The sequence below is a fragment of the Penaeus vannamei genome, chromosome 5 (assembly GCF_042767895.1).
Source record: "Penaeus vannamei isolate JL-2024 chromosome 5, ASM4276789v1, whole genome shotgun sequence".
NCBI classification, from domain to species: Eukaryota; Metazoa; Arthropoda; class Malacostraca; order Decapoda; family Penaeidae; genus Penaeus; species Penaeus vannamei.
The window spans coordinates 2,143,970-2,163,969 of NC_091553.1; the positions used below are offsets into that span (position 1 = coordinate 2,143,970).

Consider the following 20,000-nt stretch of genomic DNA (forward strand, 5'->3'; position numbering starts at 1 on the left):
CACGCGCTGGTTTTCTCCACTCCCCTCCACTTGTTCCCCTCACTTATGTCCACCACCTCCACTCTCTCTCCACCAGTAGTGTCCACCTCCACTCCCCTCCACCTGATTTCCACCACCTCCATTCCCTTCCACTAGTATCCACCTCCTCCACGAGTGTTCATCTCCTCCACTCTCCCCCACAAGCGTCCACCTCCTCCACTCCCTTCCCCATGAATCGCCCTCATCCGATTTTCTTCCACCTCCTCCAATCCCTTCCACTAGTTTTTACTCCTATCATCTCCAGCTCTTGTATCAATGATAGTTGAAAATCGTGACGACCATGCTAGTAATAAAAATTGTAACAATAATAGCAGTCAACAACAACAATAATCCCAAGACATCGATACAGATAACCACAACATTAATTATACAAGTACTAAGTGAAAACATCAACAGAAAAAATCGCTGTCAACAAAAACAAAACTATAAATTCTCGATTCATTAGTTACTCTAACCCTCCCCAATCTCCATCTTCTTTCTCTTTGTTTCTCTTTCTCTCGCTCTTTATTCCCTTTCTCTTCCCTCTATTTTGGGCACATTTTCAAGGCGTAAATCTAAATGAAAAAGAGAGAAATAGGAAGATATGAAAAAAAAACATTGACGTTAGGAAAGAGAGGCAGGAAACCATCGAAAATAAAACACAAATATATATATAAATCCAACAGCAGCCAACTTTCCCCGACTGACATGTTACGCTACGTATTATCTCCGTAATGGCATGGAACCATCGTTTCGGTTCTCGTTAATGATGCCTTTTCCTTGTCTAACCCGAGGCATCGTGGTGGCGGTGGCTGCTGTTGTTGTTGTTGTTCAAGAGGACCGGAAAGTTTGACCGAGGAAGGCCGCTCTCCGGTAAGGTCATAGTCATTTCGCCCACGAGGAATTGGGTAACCCGGAAGGAGAGTGACCTCTGTCTGTCTGTCTGTGTCTGTCTGTCTGTCTGTCTGTCTGTCTGTCTGTCTGTCTGTCTCTAGCTTTCCCTCACTTTCGCTATCCCCGCCCCCCACACACACAGAAAAAAAAGAAAGAAAAAAAAAAACATCAAAGCAAATAACCATCACCAAACACCCACGCGAACAAAACCAGACCATAAACAAAGAGAGAAAAAAATAGAAAACAAGAAACAGCTAAAAGAAAAAAACGGACGCAAAGCTCAAGCATTAGCCTTCCTCGAAGCACTACCTCCTCCCCCCCCCTCCCTCCCCTCCAGCAACGAGGCCGCCGGGCAGTGCAAACGAAGACGCATGCTCGCCCTGTTTGTATACCCGAGGGATGCGTCGCCGAAAAATTCGACGAACGACAAAGAAAAAAGAAAACGGGCAAAAAAATGAAGAAAAAAAAAAAAAAAACAGAACACGTATTGCGTCTCGGCATAAAAAGCAAGCTGCGTGGAGACATTTCGGAATGTAGCCCCATCACGCTGGTTTGGTAGTAGACGTCCAGAGGGAGGGAGAGAGGGGAGGGAAGTGAGGGGGGGAGGGAAGTTTGGGGGAAGTGAAGGGGGATGAAGGAGATATGAGGGGGAGAAGGGGAGAGATATGAGAGAGAAAAAGAGAGAGAGAAAGAGAGAAAGGGAAAAAGAGAAAAAGAGAGAGAGAGAGAGACAGAGAGAGAGAGAGAGAGAGAGAGAGAGAGAGAGAGAGAGAGAGAGAGAGAGAGAGAGAGAGAGAGAGAGAGAGAGAGAGAGAGAGAGAGAGAGAGAGAGAAAGAGAAAGAGAAAGAGAAAGAGAAAGAGAAAGAGAAAGAGAAAGAGAAAGAGAGAGGGAGAGAGAGAGAGAGAGAGAGAGAGAGAGAGAGAGAGAGAGAGAGAGAGAGAGGGAGAGAGAGAGGCAAAGGAAAAGAAAGAAAGAAAGAAAGAAAGAAAGAAAGAAAGAAAGAAAGAAAGATGGAAAGAAAGAAAGAAAAAAAGAACGAAAGAAAGAAAGAAAGAGAAAAGGGGGGGGGGAGGAGCGGGAGAGGCTCCAAGGAGGGCGGGGGGAGGGGCCTACAGAGGGCGGGAGAGAGCGCGCGTGGCCTCGGGCGAAGGGTGACCTTGAGACGGTTCTCGCCGCCGCATCACGTGGGCCGCCCGCGCTTCCACGGCCAAGGCCACTCGCTGCCAAAACGGTCGCGGCTCATCTGCTCCTGTTAGTCCAGTGCTCGACTCCGGCCGCGAAAGTTTACGGTGAGTGGAGAAGGGAGGGGGACGAGGGAGATAAGGAGGGAGGGAGAAGGGAGGGGGATGAGGGAGATAAGGAAGGAGGGAAAAAGGAGGGGGGTGAGGGAGATAAGGAGGGAGGGAGAAAGAAAGGGCAAGTAGAGCTATTTGGTAGAGATACGACACATTACGCAATCTCTGGCTACATCCCTCGAGCGACAAAGCCTGTTTCCACGTCCAGAAAAAAATGAATATGTCATTCCACCGCACATGTCTAGATTCCAACAACAATTTGCCAAAATATATAACAACTGCATTAAAAAAGGAAGCTCAATTGTTGGTGTTACAGTCCACATACACACATTTTAACACTTATTTCGATAGTTCCCATTAGGAGTCGCCACAGCAGGTCATCTGTGTCCCTCTCAGCGTCGCAATAAGCCTCCTCTTAGATCCTCCTCTTGTCTAAATAAGTACTCATTTGGATCTAGTACCCCAGAGCACACCTGCACATGCCCGAGCCATCTCAATCTTGCCTCTCTCACTCTGTTCAAGGACCGTCCTCTTGGCGCTGTGCCTCTTACACCCTTCCTAGCATCGCCACTCCTTTCAAAATTCGCAGCATCTTCCTTTCAAAATTCACAGCGTCTTCTTGGCACCTCCGGCTACGCCTCTTGCATTGTACTTTCTTTTATTTCTTTCTTTCTTTTTTCCTTCATTCCTTTCTTCCACGTGCGCCTCTAAACCACACAACATAGCTGGTCTAACTGCCGCTCTTCTAAACTTTCCCTTCCATTCCCGCTGAATACCCCTCTGTGACAAATCACTCCCCCACCCTTCCTCCTACGAACACCATTCTTTTTGCACTCTCACTCATTCATTTCCATTCCATGCGTCCATTCACTTACTCGACTCACCAACCCACTCGCTCGCTCACTCTTTCCAATGAACACCAATGATTATAGTATAAACGTGTTCGACCAAATCGACTTGAGAATCCGGCACCTGCGCTGTCAACGAAAAGGGGGATTTCACACTCACCAGTATTGAGATCCTTGTCGCCTGTGTTGGCCGAGAGCGGATGGTCGTGTAACCTGGGGAAAGAGGCAGGAGGCTCTTATAACCAAATAATTTGCATAAAAATACGAGAATTAAAGTATGCAAACCCAGAATAAAAAGCCTCATTTGTTTTTTTCACTTTGGATGAAAAACAAACAGAAGTCAGTTAAGGAGAAGTATAAATTCATTTTCTTATCCCAATCACATCATCAACGCCTTCACGGTAGATGGAAATTTCAGTCTTTCATAAGAGGATTGCATTCTGACTTTCATTCCACTTCTAGTTCAATGCCAATATATGTACTGATGCGACAACAACTGCAACCGAGTGATAATAATAATAATAATCAAAAATGACTACAAGAATGTGAATAATAACGTCTAAAACTTTGAATATTGTATATTTGCTCTCTTGTAACAAAAAATAACAAATTCAACAAAAGATATTACAGATATCCATACATATAAACAGGAAAATAAGTTTTGCTTCTCCTAGTTGGCTGAGGATCACACAGCTAAAACTACAGATGAAGCACAATGAAGATATACCAAGCGCAGAGAGCAGAATATTCTCAAGATTTAGTATGGCCTATTGCCTGCCTGTCATCGACTTACCTCAGATATATGGCAATGGCTGTCTGCGCTGCGTCCCAATAGAATCTGTTGCTCCTAAGTATGTCCTCGAGTCTTAGCAGCTCAACATAGGAACGGAGGGTCATCTTTCTCATGCAGTACGTGTGGAAGTCGAACTGGTCCTCTATGATCTCGGTGAAGTGCTGTGGGGGCACGTCAAATGTGATGCCTTAGTTCCCCAAGAGCAATTATAAGCCCCACTAACCACACTTACATTCAATTAAACCATCATCACGCTTAATGAACTCTCTTCATGATTAAACAGCTGCAGTCCAGAGGTAAATGAAAGAAACCTACCCGGTCTACTTCATGACATTTACGAAGAGCATCCCCATACTGGCTCAGGCGGAAATAGGCCTGCGCGCACTCTGTCTGGAACCACATGCACTGCATTTCGTTCAGGTTCTCCATGGCTGACACACCCTCCTGTTATGAAGACAATGACAACATTTAACACTGAAATCATTAAGGAAAAATACAGAAAATAAAAAAGAGGTTGCCTGTATATAAACCAAAGTAACATTATCATCAAGTGTATTTGTGCAGTTTGCAAGGACACTCACTCTGGTAAATTTGGAGCACATTTCCTCGGCCTGTTTGACTAAGTTAGCCTTGAGGAGGTACGATGCTGCCTTGGAGTTGACATAGCGGTCAGCGGTGTCGAGGGCCTGGGCTTCTTGCAAGGCTTCGTAGGCTCCCACATAGTCACCCGCATCCTGTGAAGAAAAGCCATTGGCAATGCCATATCAAAACAGCAATACAATCAAATTTGTGCTTCTTATCACTTTTAATTGACACAATTGCTAAAATATATTAATGAAATCTATCTGATGCTTCTGGTTTATATTTACATCTACTCAATACAATGAAACCTAAGCTAGAACTACCACTTCTTGTAAAATTAAGAAGGAAAAGAAATTTGACATTTATTATTGGCTGCACTTGGCATAATAAACACTTCTAGACTAAATCATAGAAGAATCTGATAACTCTTATACTACACATTTTGAGTGGCAATTTATGAAGCTCCCTTTAATAATATTTTGCACTGATAAAAGCATCAAAGAGTAGCCATGACTTTCAACAGGTACTTTCTGACACTTTAGTAGTCTGGCACTGTATATTACATGCACCAAAAGACCATTATTCTGACAAAAATTATTCACAGCTGCTTAAATGAAAATAGATGTTTGGGAAGAAATACTGGTGTGTGTCTAACTATTTTTGGTTTGTTCAGATTTAGAGCAAAAAATTTCTTCACAGAAACATGACACTTTCTTATAACTTACATACACAGGAAGCTGACCATTTAGCTTGATAGTCTCACAATCAAGTTACTGACACCCCTTGGAGCCATGTATGCTTTGAAACGTACTCAAAAGTCCAAGTATGTCAAAGATGCCCCAACAGCAACATTGGTAATAAACAACAGGATGGTTCAGTAGCACAACTAGTTCTTTTGTGCCCCTAGCTGATGCCAGTATCCACTCACAGATGAATTTACTAGGAGGGGCCTTGATGCATGCAAATTCAGGAGCTTGAAATTGCAAAGCAAATGCTCTACCACTGAACAACACTGCCATCACATGAAGATACTATTTACTCATACACAGTATTTCATGATCACTCATCTTACGTTAAAAGAGACTGTCATTGAGAGCAAAAGGATAGTGCTCTTAATTTTGAAAATGGAAAAAGCTAAAAAGTCTTACCTTTAATATTTTACCCTTGACTATATATAGTTCTATGAGGGTAGGCGTGTGTTCAAGCGCACGTTCTATGAGTGTGAGAGCCTTGTCGGGATCACCCAAGTAACTGTGGTGTTGAGCCAGGAACATCAACACATACAGGATGGAGGCTGGTTCCTTGTACTCGTTATCTGGAAGGAGATATTGCAAGAATGGTTATTGTCTGCTTCTGCCTTCCTTCCAATCACCTTTGATACTCTTCCAGGATGTCATTGCTGAAAGGCAGGTAGCTTTGGACACTTAAACATGCCATTTTGTTATCCTAAGAACTTTATCAAGGAAAATCATTATACAATTATAAGGTAAAATTATTAATCCCACATTAATAAAAGAAAACAAAGCTAAAACTTAAGGTGGTGATGATAAGGAAACATCTTCCATTCCTCCTAATCTGACAAAGAAGAATGAATTGAGGCTTCTGATGCTTGCTGTCTGCCTAGAACTACATCTTCAGAAAACTAATGATGTTTCCCATCAATATCATAAATAAAATAATAATAAATACCTTCCACACAATTTGAATAATCTTTTTCTCCAACTTGTTCTTTAAGCATCTAAACTAGGTTCACGCTGAACTAGGAATGTCCTAACCCAATTAAATGTATCACCATTACACACAAAGGTAGAAAAACTCAAAATGCACAAACTAGATTCATTGAACTGGAGACACCAGTTTTAAAACCTCCTGGACTCCATCTTCATCCAAGAGGATTTCAAAACTATTGTCTCCAGTTCAATAAATCTAGTTTGTGCAATGTAGGTTTTTCCATCGTTATATCAACACAGTAGTCCACCCCCCCCATCATTCATTCATTACCAACAAAGTACTTCTTTCCTTCAGTCTAGGACAGACACCAGACACCTTATATTTAACCAATCAGACTACTGATCCATGCTCCACCAGTTCCATTTTTCTAGCAAGGGATCTGTAGATTCCCGACACTCAACACAAAACATGTCAGATACACCGAAGACCTCCATCTACTGGAAAGCCAATCAATGCCAGATCTCCAGCTATAACCCATCACCTGCAGCAGCTACCTATCACAGTGGCATCTCAAAACCCATACATTAACTTAAAAATTTTCAGTAGTAGTAGAAGTAACTACGCCTATTCCGACTTTCACTGCCAGGCAATTTTCAAATTTATGGAGGACTCAGGAGCCTAGTACATTCCTTTGCAAGAAATTTAAAACTCACTCCTTTTATTCCTACAAAAAGACATACTACGGAGAAAGAGAAAGAGAAAGATGACTAAACATACAAGGCATCTAAATTTTAACTGAAAATAAAGTACCAGCAAATATATGAATAATTTCAAGTTGTTCTGAAACTAATGAAATAGGCCCTGCCAGCCTCTTGAGCCCTTTTACAGATGCATACTATGACATATGCCATACCTGTCATGGAAAAGGAATCTAAGTGTTACCCTGCTCATTTTTAGAGAACTATTTCACCTATACATCCTGGTCACCTAATTTTACATAAACACAGTAGCCACACCCCTCTTACAGCCGAAGATCCTGATGAAGTATAATGTTTAAAACGTCATTATCTATTTAGTTTCCATCAGACCTAACCTTCTATCCTTGAGAGATTATAAAAAATGTTGAGCAGGGATCACCCTCAGGTTGAAGTCTAGGACCATATTGTATAATTAGACGCCTCCTAGTCACTATTTTTTGTTTGTAAGTTTACATTCTATTATAAATATAGACAAAACAGAACAAACAGACTAAAGAGAGCACATCAGGCCATAACCTAGGGTCTGCATAAGTTCAATATATCTCATTAATAAAATCAATATTATAATTGACTTCAATTGGAACATGATCCACGTTCAAAATTTTTTGAAACCTTTATCTCCCTGTTTTCAAAAGATATTTATTATCACAGAAGAACAGGTTTGATCTTCAACTATGAACAAACATGCATGAATAAAGGAAGAGCAATATGAACATAGCATATCAAACAATCACCTTCTTAGCTTTGGAAACAGGGAGTGGTTTCTGTGCCGAATTGAAATAAGTGACTACAGTACTGACATCTTTCAGCCATGAGCTAACCTTTCCATAGCCATCCTAGACAAAACCTTACTACACAACTTGAGAAAAATGTATTAAATGTGACAATTTTCGTCCTCCTTTCTTCTACATTTATCATAAGGCCCCTACAAAGTCATTTATACAATTGAAGGCTAGTTACTAACCCTGGGATATTCATATTAATAGTATTTTAAGTGCAAACCCCACATCCTCCATATGTTTACATCTGACAAAGAAAAGATAGATGTCAATATAGTTCACTTACATCATTTGGATCCCCACCCTTCAAAATTTGTATTTATTGTGCCATCACTGCTAACCTTCAGTAGGTACTACCAAAAGTTTACAAAAGATATAAACAACAATTGTGCCCATGATAAATTGATGTTAATGAAATGCATGCTTGGTAGGATAAGGGGCTCACTGTGAAGCTGTTAACACACTGGCACCAGATACATGCACTGTCCACAGATATTTTATTTTGTTCCTTTAGACATAGATGGCTTCACAAACACTTAGTCACTAAGAAGTCAATTACTAGGCTTACCTGACCTCACCTGTTTACCCCATTCCTTGAAATTTCTAGAATGTTTTACTTCTAATATCATTAGGATCATTAATAATGGTATGGTTATCATTGACAATATTTTTATCTATAACATTATTAACAATACTAATAGTAAGCAATATGAAACTTTTCTTTCCAAAATTTAAAGGAAAAGGGTATACAGGCAAGACCAGGTAGGCCTAGTATTTGACAACTCAGTGACTAAGCACTTTCAGAATCATCTGTGAGAAAAGTTGATAAAGACACAGTGGACAGGACAAGTAAAAATAACTTGGCATCCTTCTCTGTACACACACACATCATTTTTTTAAATTAGTTTTTACAATAAAATACCAATGGCAGAACTTTTTTTATATCATCAATTTACCTTATATCATCCACTAATTAATATCTTCAAATCTTAAGAGTGAAAACAACAGAAAATATTGTTCCTACTTCCTACCACACTGACACACCATACAACATTGCTAGATCTGTCTCATTAAATCTCGAGAACTCACCTTCCTCGCACAAGTGACCCGTCTCTTCAAGATTCGCTAGGTAACGGTTCATGAGTTTCTCAATGATGCCTACTCTTTCAGGGTCGTCATAGAGAGAGCGGAGGTCTGTGAAGAGGGGCGGCACACCTTTCTGTAATGCTGCTCTTAGGTAAGGGTCTAACAAGGATTCAAGGACTTCTCCTCGAGCATAATTGAGGGGGAGTCGCTTAGGCACTTGAGCACGGGGATACCTGGTGGACAAATGAAGAGAAATATATGTAACATAAATACCACATCTTATGTCTTGCAAGGCAATCATTCAAGTGAACATATCAAAGGATGAACAAATGAAAAGAAAAATTATATACGTACATAATATATTGATACACGATCTTTAGCTCTAAAAACAACTAAAAAATGCATGATAATCAAAGAGAATAGACTATTATGTCCCCAAGGAAACAGTGTTATGAATTCTAGACAAATTTCAGAATCTGACACTACCACACAAGCCAGCTGTTAGTGTAGCAAGGTAGGCTTCCCAAAGGAGACTCACTTTTCTTTGAGTTGTTTGTAAAGTTCGAGCTTCTGCTCGACTGTTGTTAGTCCCAAGGTCTCCTCTAGCTTGAGGTAGTAATTCCTGTTTTCAGGGTTGCGTTTCACCAAGCCTCTGTACACCTCTGATGCATCTGCCTTCATTCCTAACTCTAACATTATATCTCCTGCAAAAGATAAGAGGAAAACATTAATAAAATTGTTAGTGTAATTCTAAAAATAAGTAAGTGAGACTACAATTTCCAATCTGTCTTGTCAAAAAGGTGTTACCATGATTAGTCCCAAAACCACCTAGGTGAACCCCCAGTCATGTCGACAAGGTGCCTAAGCATATTTACACGCAATCTCATATTCCTTTTCCAAATAACCTATAAGTCGGAAAAAGAAAAAGAAATTCATTCTTGCCAGCCAAATCAAAGCATACATAAGAAGTTCAACAAAAATCAACTTTTTAGCAGACGAAACGGAATACCAATACAACACCTACATACCTCTGATTTCTTGTAGTGTAACCTTATCACAGATGTTGGACTCATACGTGTTGAGATGCTTAAGAGCTTCAGTGAGTTTTTTGCTCTCTCTCATCACAAGGTTTTGGTACAACAGGAGTTCACTGTATTCATAATCATAGGTTGTTTTCTGGAAGGTAAATGCACAGATTCTAATACAGTGCGAATGTTACTTTATCAAATATAATCAACTTGAACAGAATTCTTGCACAAAAACTTTATTTCTTTTTATTCCAAGTTAAGACATCACACTTTGGTTAAAACAGTAAGTCAGTCGTTCTTACATGGATTGTTTTCCTAAATTCCTCTAGAATCTTGAGTGCTGTGTCAAAGTCTTTAAGTAAGTGGAATGACATGGCATATCCGATCCAGGAGGCGCGCTGTGTAGGACGTAACTCAAACAATTTATATCGAGTTTCCTGTGAGGAAGAGGTAAGGAAAATTTATAAATAATATCAAAATAATTAATAATTGTAAATGAGGGTATTTCTCACTCACTAAAATTTAATCATGAAATATAACTGTAAATAAAAATTTCAGTAAGGCAAAAACTGTTTCTGAAATTATTCTGATCAAGGTCACACTTACCTTATAGCCCTCAAGATCTCTCATCTGAATCTGGAGTAGCGACAAGTCCCTCAGGATCTGAAGGTTGTCCTTGTCCCACTTGAGGGCATTGCGGTAGCACTTTATAGCCTCATCGTACTTCTTGTCTGAGCGCTGGAGCAGTCCGAACACATGCCAACACACATGGCTTTTCAGGTTGTTGCGCAGACCCTGTCGGACAAAGTTGTATGCGTCCTCTTTCCGTCCCAGGCAATTCAGGATCAAGCCCTTCATGGCAAGTGTCTCTGCAAAAGTTGGGCTACGTGAATAATTACTTCCAGGCTCTGGATAGTCGTAGCAGCATGTGGCTCTTCTGAGGCAAATTCTTTCATTGATGTTTTTAGCATACTTAGTAGACACTGCATGACACTAGCAGAGGATATATCAATAGTAGCCAACAACAATCATACAAATTATTAAGTAAATTACTGAAATAATAAAGAGAAAATAATTTTTGCCCTAACTATGTTAAACAATGCATCTGATAGTTTGACTGGACAAATTTTCATTTTTTCACACAATCAACCACATGCTGTCAGGGATGGCATGTGCATACATGTCATCCCCACTGTGAGTTTAAATTAGTAATTGTTTTTACATATAGATGGCTCCACAAGTACCGTCACCAAGGAGCCCATTACGAGAACTACCTGTCTCACCTGTTTACCCTTTTCCTTGATTTTGTATATTTTCTGGTATTTGATATAGCTATTAGTAATGTCAATAAGACAATAGTAAATATGACGTTCACAATAAAAATAACAGTATCAATATCAATACCATTACTGGAAAAAATAAATAAATAAATAAATAAAAAAAAATAAAGGAAAGGTGAAATGAGGTGGCGCCACAATGTTAACTAATTGACTCCTTTGTGGCTAAGCACTGGCAGAGCCATCCATGTGCAGAGACATTTAACAAAACAATGCTGAAGTTAACACATTTTCCCAGGGGCATCGAGTTAATATATATATATATTTTTTTTTTCTTTATAGGCTGCGTTTAGAATGTGTTTCAAAATTTTTAATTCATTGAGGAATCGCTCACTCAATAAATGAGAACTTTTGCTATCCAAGAGGAATTTTATCCACTAAGTGCCTAGTCAGTAAGGAGGAAATCATATTTTCATGACTGAACTGTTAACACTATTATGTATAATAACAATCATCATCATGATGATGACGATCATAACAATAAGTAATAATAACAAATAATTAATAATAATAATAAATAATAATAATAATAATAATAATAATAATAATAATAATAATAATAATTACTAATAATGATAATGATAATAAAAATAAAAATAAAAATACCAATAATAATAATAATAATAATAATAACAATTATCATAATAATGATAATAATAATGATAATGATAATGATAATAATAATAATAATAATAATAATAATAATAATAATAATAATAATAATAATAATAACAACAACAATAACAATAACAATGAGGTTATCAATAATCATAATATTAGTAACAATAACAACAACAAAAAACAAAAAAAAAACATTAGTAATGGCAGCAGCAGTTGTAACAGCTGTGCTTTATTCACCTTGGAATCATTTCCCAGGCCTGCTTGCTCTCACCTGCTTTCCCCCATTAACTGAATTTTCAAAACAAAAAACAACAACTATATCAAACAGTCGCTCTTTCCAGTCTCTACAGGATAAACTCCCAGTCTATTTCAGATAACTGTAACCTATCACACAAGGCAATACTATATTCTAAAGTCCAACATCGTGTAGCATTACTTGTTCCCCGCATTTCTCTAACCTCACAAGTCACAAAAATGATTAACGAAATGTCTTTCAACTGATGATAAAGCTACATTTAACTCAGTGCTGCCAGGGATGGCACGTACAAAATGCCGTACTCACTCGTGAGTTTTTATCAATTGTCTTTACACATAGATGGCTCCACAAGTATTTAAATCATCAATGAGCCAATTACTAATATTACCCATCTCATATCATCTCATTTTTTTTTCTTATATTGCTGTTAGTTATATCAATAACCTAATAATAATTATAACGTCTGCAATAATAACAGTATCAATATTGACAGCGTAAAAAATCAAGGAAAAGTGAAACCAGATGATGTCACCAGACTGACTAATTGACTCCTTGCTGGCTAAGCGCTTGTGGCCCACCTCTGTGTAGACATTTTCCAAAACAATACTATAGTAAACACTACATTTTCATGGTAGTCTGGTTACAAAATAAAGATTCCTCAATTTACTAAACAAATTTAATACCTCTACAGTAAAGTTTTGCAAATCAATCAAAAATAATCTTTAAGTTCAGAGGAAAAGATACTTAAAAACATTGCGAACTGAAGAAAAAAAATATATATTATGGAGAATGGAGAATACAGATACAAATGTGTTCATGCATATGTGTGCATGTATATAAATGCATATACATGTATAGTTCTCAATGACACAGTAGATTAAGGTGCCTGAGTATGCATCTAGTGTTCAGGAGTCTGAGCCTCTCTGGTGATTCGCACCCCAAATTTTCCTAGCATAAAAGGGGAGGTCTGTCAGCCAAAATTAAATACAAACATACATACACACACACACATGCACATGTGCGGGTGTGCATACATGTGTTATATAAGTATGCATGTTTGAAGTTTTTGTAAACATATATTTGCATGCATAATGAGCTGTCTTCAGTTACAACTAACCTACCAAGATCCATGGATAACTTCATGGAAAATATTATTGTCTTCATGAAGGCAATCCTGACTATGATATATACAGTTCATTAAATAAAAAAATGAATAATCTAATGGTTATCAAAATGAATCCCTAATTTAGTTCCAATTGGAAATGACTGGAAATCATCATTCACACATGACAAAGCTACCTAAATCACCCTCATAGTAGTACTATACACTATGTCTTGAGCCAGGCATGCTAACAGACCATGCATTGTAAAAGTGGCAAGTGGCAAAACAATTTTAGGAAAATACACAAGATAAAAGTTTTTCCACTTCACCATCAAGGAGAGCCTTCCTCCTTTCCTTTAAGCAGATGTAATAAACACCTTCTGGATGTAATCAGTAAAAAACACTAATAATATGAACAATGGAAAGAAGTGCTGAAACAATGCAGTCCTTGCCTAAATGAAAATTCAGTACATACCTCCATGATCTGCATAGTTGGCCAGGATTTGCTTGGCAAACTTCAATCCATTTTTGTACTGCTTCTGCTCGTAGCATTTCTATGGAGATACAAACAGATTTCAGATATAAACAATGCTCAGCATCTACAATGTAAAGTATAATCTTAAGTCTAATAGGAAAATACAGAAAATGTCAAAATTTGGACTATACCAAACTGCAAACTATTCTACTTATCAGTCATAACATACACAATCTCCTACATACTGTTTCTAATACTTTATATATAAATATATATATATATATATATATATATATATATATATATATATATATATATATATATATATATATATATATATATATATATATAAGGAGAGGTGTCGAAACATTCAATATCGAAGAGAACCTTATGTTGGTATTTTGGGTTTCAAATTTGTCTCGTTCTAATTCATGTCTCGCATAGTTGTATGGCTTTACTGTGAGATGATAATTTTATTCCCATACAGGAAATCGGAGATACCAACAGTTTCTTAGCGTTAACAACTACATTACAAAAAGTACCATTGCTTGTGTAAGAATATTTAGCATGATTTTCTAGCAATATTTTTCTGTGTAGCTATACATAAATGTATATATATATATATATATATATATATATATATATATATATATATATATATATATATATATATATATATATATATAAACATATATATATATATAAATATTTATTTACATATGTATCTACAGCTACACACACACACACACACACACACACACACACAAAAGTCACGCTAAACATTCTGACACATACAATGATACTTTTTAAAGTATAGTTGTTAACGCTATGAAATTGCTGGTATCCCTGTTTTTCTAACTATTTATATATATACACATGTACATACATATTTATACATGTACATACATATGTACACATATGTTCACATATGTACATACATATCTATACATATAAAATGGCAGTATTTGGAAATAGTCACATGAAGAGGATAACCAAAAACATATATAATAATAATAAACATAATAAATATCCAAGAATACAACTGCTTAAAAACGTTGTTGATAATTAACACCCGACTAAAATCAGCACCTGTACACAAAAGTGCATTAACCTCCGACAGCAAAATCTATTCACAGGGTTCTCAGCAGAAACACTTTCCATGAAATCTCTGAGAACAAACAACACATGAAGCATCTGCATGTCTTAATCTTATCCTGGTTCATGTTTTCTACGTATGTAAAATCCATATACTCATCCTCATAGAAAAATATAGTAAATGCAAATTACGTCCATATGCATGTGTTCCCCAGAGGTTTCAGCTTTACGGTATGGACGTACTAAGTAAGGGCAAACAATATAATAATCTTGTTGAGGACAAAAAATTGCAGTCCTCTGTACATGAAATAATCTGCAGACACGAGTGGTCCTGCTACAAATAAAGTATAAGGTACACTTGGTGCTCCCAAGTTTCAGCTCTATCTTGCCGTACTTACTGAGGTGAAGACAATGGGAGGGGTGGGTGGGGAGGAGGGAGAGCACACCCAGTCACAGCAACTAAGACTGATGAATAAATTTTGGAATGCATCCATACTGTTATGAATTACCTCCACAGAGACCTGTATGCCTGCATACACAGTCCTCATCGGCAGATTTGTACAAATGAAAAATATTGCCTCATGCTTTGGTTCTCATGCCGTCAAGTAACCAGATATGACGAGAAGAGAACGATAAACCAAGACAACCTTGAGAAAACTTCACACTTGGTATATAATTGTTTTTTAATAGGCTTTAAATCAATCCAACTTAATAATCTAAACTGATAAATTGGAGAACGGATAAGAATAGCATGAAGCTCCTCCAGGATTTCCCAAAATAACTGCACAGAGTTGCATTACAACTCAAATATTTCTAAATAGTCTTGATTTTCCAGTAAAAGGTAAGAAAATCAGATCCCAAACACCTTATGATTTCGTAATTCAACTTCTTCCCATACCCTGGCTGTTACCTAGCCTACTAATTCTAGCAATATCCACAGCACGAATTTCTAAATCTTTAACATTCATGAGTGGATAAGGACTGTAACCCTTATGAATGTTAACAGGCAACTGTGTGTAGATCTATATCTACCTGTTTCTCAGTCTTTCTCCCTAATTTTCTTTCTTTTTGTCTTAATTTTTTGCAAACTTTCTATATGCCAACCTAACATATACAAATCAGCAAAAAGTAAAAATAAAAACAAACTACATGTCAATTCACATATACATAGATAATATATATGGTTTTTATATAGAAATGCATGAATGAGAATGAAAATCTTCACAATACAGAGGATGTATTTGACCAGTTTCGAATAAATCTTAAGACAGAAATATATTTCTGACAAAGATACATTCGAAACCGGTCAAATACATCTCTTATATTGAAGACATTCATTCTCATTCATACCTTTTGACACCTGTTAACATGAATATGGTTCATGGTACTTATCATTGGCATTGATAAAATGTTTGCAATACACGTATTGTACTAACGTACTAAAATACATTTAGTCCAAGTGAATCTGATATGGCAATTTTGTAGAAGGAAATCCGAGTGGCACTAACTCGAGTAATGAGAGCAGCCTTTGCACCGAATGCCACTGAAAAAGGGTGACAAATTTCCACAACAAATAATTGTAAACAAGATCTACCCCACAGGAACAAGTCTGAGATTTACCTTTCAGAAAACATATGCTAAAGATTTTTTTGCCTTTTGCTGGTGTGCCAAAGGCAATAGTAAATACAACAATTACTTTAATCTATGTTACAGGCACGTCATCCATCAGGCATCGTCAATTTAACCCATTGATACTGGAAGTACATGTATGTTTGTTTATTGTTTACATAGATGGCTCCACAAGTGCTTTGTTACAAAAACTAAGTTATTCTTCAAATTTTTGAAAAGTATAATTTACATATTTATTGCTTTCATTCATAAAATGAAAGTAATAATTATAATCATAATAGAATTAATTACAACTATAACACAATAAAAGATATGAACTCTCTATCCCAATTTAACCTGAACAGGGGAGACATCTAAGTTGACAAAATTAAATTACAATGGATAGTGCATTTACTTAGCACCAACGGTTAATCTTAGTCGAGGGAGTTAAAACAGGTTAGCACTTTGAAATTGCATTCTTTTCTGTACATTAGCATAACTTGTCCTTTTATTCTTTATATTTTTTTTTCCTTTTTTCTTTTGTGTGTGTCTTTCAAAGGCATAAGGCTGACTAATTGGAAACAAACTGCCATGAGTAAACAACAAGTTATGGTGGACAAATGGCTGGTTTCTTAAAATTGTGCGAAGCCCGACCCAAAACATATCCATGATACATATGTGCATTTACACAGATATAAATACATATCTATTAATATGGACAAGCATATTTACCAGATAGAAAATTAGATGAATGTTTATCTATCGTACAAATAGACAAACATGCATTTATATCTGTATATATGTATGTCTGTATATATGAATATTTATTGGGTTGTGCCTCGCACAATTTTAACAAACTGGCCAAAAGACTTTGATATATATTTAGATAGGGACTACCCTAAGTTTGGGAAACTCAAAGGAAAATGTTACAAAAAGAAAGGAAGAAAGAAACAAAGAAAGAAAGAAACAAACAAACAAACAAACAAACAAAAGGAAAAAAACACTCCACTCACTAATATATGAAAACCCCTGTGCAGACCATAAACAATGTCAGAAACAAAGAAAATAGGCTGCAACAAATGCTACATGGTCCATCATGAATGGGTCGAGGTTCATGGGAACAGGACCCAGATGGGGAACAAGGCGACTGGGTTAGGAAGGCTTTCGGTTTGTACAGCAATGTTCGTCACTTCCCAGGAGTGATTCTAAGGTTGACTGGAGTTGTAAAGACCTACTGCCAGTTTGTCAAAATTTTGCAAGGCTCAACCAAATTAATATTCGTACATATGGACATGCAAAAATATCAAAATAAATGCATATCCTTTTATATATCTGACAGATATACACTTATCTAATAATCTGTCCAGTAGGTATGCATGTCTAGACTGACTGATATGTATTTCTTTCTGTGTTTGTAAAAGTTCATATAATGATTATCTATTGCATCGGGTCTCGCAATTTTAACAAACCAGCCGCTGGTCTCTAGTCGTACTAATTACTGCCTGGTACCAATAAATCTACTGCCTGGTACCTGTAAATGCAATGTGTCTTTCTTTCTTTTTTTTTTTGTTTGTTTTTGTTTTGTTTTGTTTTGTTTTATCGATTTCATATTTTCAAGGTAATCTATTCTTATATGGAATTTCAGGTTACATTATGTTTGATCAAATGTGATTTAGACCTGCCAATTTATGGCTATACTACCACAGGTATTGCACCACCATGTGTTGTACGTGACGGGTTTGACGCAAATTCCTTCCATGCATGACAAAGCGCCTGTTTTACATAAACCCACTGCAAACAAAAGATGGCAGCCGGATACCTGTAGCGGTATTGTTATCACCATTAATTAGGCATGTCAAAATCTCATCTAATCAACCATCAAATGAGCTGAAAATACTTATATGAAGAGATTGAAAACATGAAACCTATAAAAAAAAAAAGATAAATAATGTATTTACAGCTACCGGGCAGTAGATCCATTAGCACCTGGCAGTAATCAGTATGACCCTTAGTCTCAGAGGGGTGAAGTCACTTGGTACACAATGACTGTGACTAAGTAAAGGACAGTTATGAAAATGTAAAGTCTACAACGAAATATTTCAATATTGTTAACAAGAAAACAAGCTACAACTGAAATGTAACCCTTCAGCAATATTTAAAAGTGATATTATGGCAAATTCTCCACTACAAATGCACTTTGCACCTTATCCAACTAATATAATTTGTTAAACTATAAATTTAACTACGGTATCCACGCCAAATTGTTAGCAACATGACAAGGACCCTCTCCAAACATAGACCAAGTATGTTTTCTCAGTGCGTACTTTACCTTCCGTCATTCCACTCACTGTTTACACTTTCACTGGGGGTTATCCCATACATTTGCCTTTCGTCCACAACCTTTCATATGACTATTCCAAATACGAGGACAGTGAGCAAATATGAACAATATCCACCTTGTGCACTTCTCACTCCACAAATCGCAGGAAAAAGTAAACGTTCTCATTTTCTGAACTTTGGAATACCGTTCGCAACACATTCGAGGATTCACACAATTTCAAAGATAAGAATTGCTACAAATCTCATAATTACAAGCATTGACACCACTGCTTTTTCCCTGAAAACATGTGAATGTTTTTTTCTAAAGAGAAAAACCTTTGCCTGGATTTTAAGAATTCCCCCTAAATATGGGAGCATGTGAGCCCAGTGCCATGCCGCCTCCCCCTGCCCATGGCACCTCAGAGGCCCTCTCGCGACCAGGCCAGGCTCTCCAGGCCCGCCTCCCCCGCCCCCCGAGGACCAGCCTCCGAGCGGCCTCGAGGCCCGAGCCTGGCCTCCAAGCCTCCTCTGGCCTGCTCGTCCTCCCGCTCGCCCGCCCTCCCCGGTCCTGCAACGGCGCGGGCGGCCTCCCGTGGGCGCCTGGAGTCCCGCCCGTGCCGCCCCTGGGTCCCTGGCGCCTGGCCCTCCAAGGCCTTGGCCTCAAGGCGAAAAATAAGATTTGTTTTCGTGCAGACGAGAGGCGCCTCGGCCATGCGCCTCGTCACTCACCAGAATACGCTTAAATAGGGAGTTTTCCTTCGGCGGAAGCTGCTGTTTTTTCGGGTCCATGGCTGTTTATGTGTTGGCGGGGTTATTTATGGCGTGAGCGACCCCAGTCTCTCGAGATTAGCGTAAAAAGCCCCAAAGCCCGCGTGTACCGGCCAAGATGGCGGCTCCAGGAGGTGACGTCACGGAAGTGACGTCATGTAAACAATGATGGCGCCTCCCGTTCGAATTAATATTTTTTATTTTCACTGTGCACAAAAACATCATCGTTCTGTTTTCAGTATGTTTTACATGTTTCACATTGCCTATCCGACTTTTAAAATTTTTACCTTGATGAATTTGTCTTCTAATATTTTTTCACACTCGAATTAGCACCTATCAGGGGCATTTGACGTGTCTCTTTAGAATGAAATTTTACATCCTTATAATTTTCGAGGCATTTATAAGATAGTAGCGCTGACTTTTATACTATTAATTATTATACCCATAGATAGTTGTCCTTTTTCCAGCGACTGTCGGCACTACGTGTCAATATCAGGGATAAGGTCGAATGCACCGCCAGCTGATGTCCTCCAACGTCAAAACATTCGTGTCGCAAGTCAAGGATTTGACTCATGAGTATCGTGGGCCTTTACTCACGCTTGATTCACTTTCGCCTTTTCTCTTGAGAGCAACTGCTGGACAGAGATCAGTGTCAGCTAGAAACT

The 20,000-nt window shown here is 37.9% G+C and overlaps 2 protein-coding genes across 2 annotated transcripts in view; one reads left to right on the top strand and one right to left on the bottom strand.

Moving 5' to 3' along the window:
• Window positions 1–19,491, bottom strand: part of Naa15-16 (N-alpha-acetyltransferase 15/16) — a 90,032-nt gene extending 70,541 nt beyond the window's left edge. Inside the window, exons 1-12 of the mRNA XM_070121733.1 lie at window positions 19,297–19,491; window positions 13,546–13,624; window positions 10,361–10,623; window positions 10,057–10,191; window positions 9,755–9,902; window positions 9,265–9,430; window positions 8,730–8,959; window positions 5,581–5,747; window positions 4,432–4,584; window positions 4,166–4,294; window positions 3,851–4,011; window positions 3,218–3,270 (exon numbers count right to left, since the gene is read on the bottom strand). Coding sequence (XP_069977834.1) covers window positions 3,218–3,270; window positions 3,851–4,011; window positions 4,166–4,294; window positions 4,432–4,584; window positions 5,581–5,747; window positions 8,730–8,959; window positions 9,265–9,430; window positions 9,755–9,902; window positions 10,057–10,191; window positions 10,361–10,623; window positions 13,546–13,624; window positions 19,297–19,356 — 1,744 coding nt within the window. The 5' untranslated portion in view covers window positions 19,357–19,491. The remainder of the gene's footprint in view (window positions 1–3,217; window positions 3,271–3,850; window positions 4,012–4,165; window positions 4,295–4,431; window positions 4,585–5,580; window positions 5,748–8,729; window positions 8,960–9,264; window positions 9,431–9,754; window positions 9,903–10,056; window positions 10,192–10,360; window positions 10,624–13,545; window positions 13,625–19,296) is intronic.
• A 376-nt stretch (window positions 19,492–19,867) lies between these two features.
• Window positions 19,868–20,000, top strand: part of LOC113825878 (ras-related protein Rab-33B) — a 10,767-nt gene continuing 10,634 nt past the window's right edge. The window contains exon 1 of the mRNA XM_027378722.2: window positions 19,868–20,000. This exon is cut by the window's right edge and continues 36 nt beyond it. The gene's annotated coding sequence lies outside the window, so the exon portion shown is untranslated.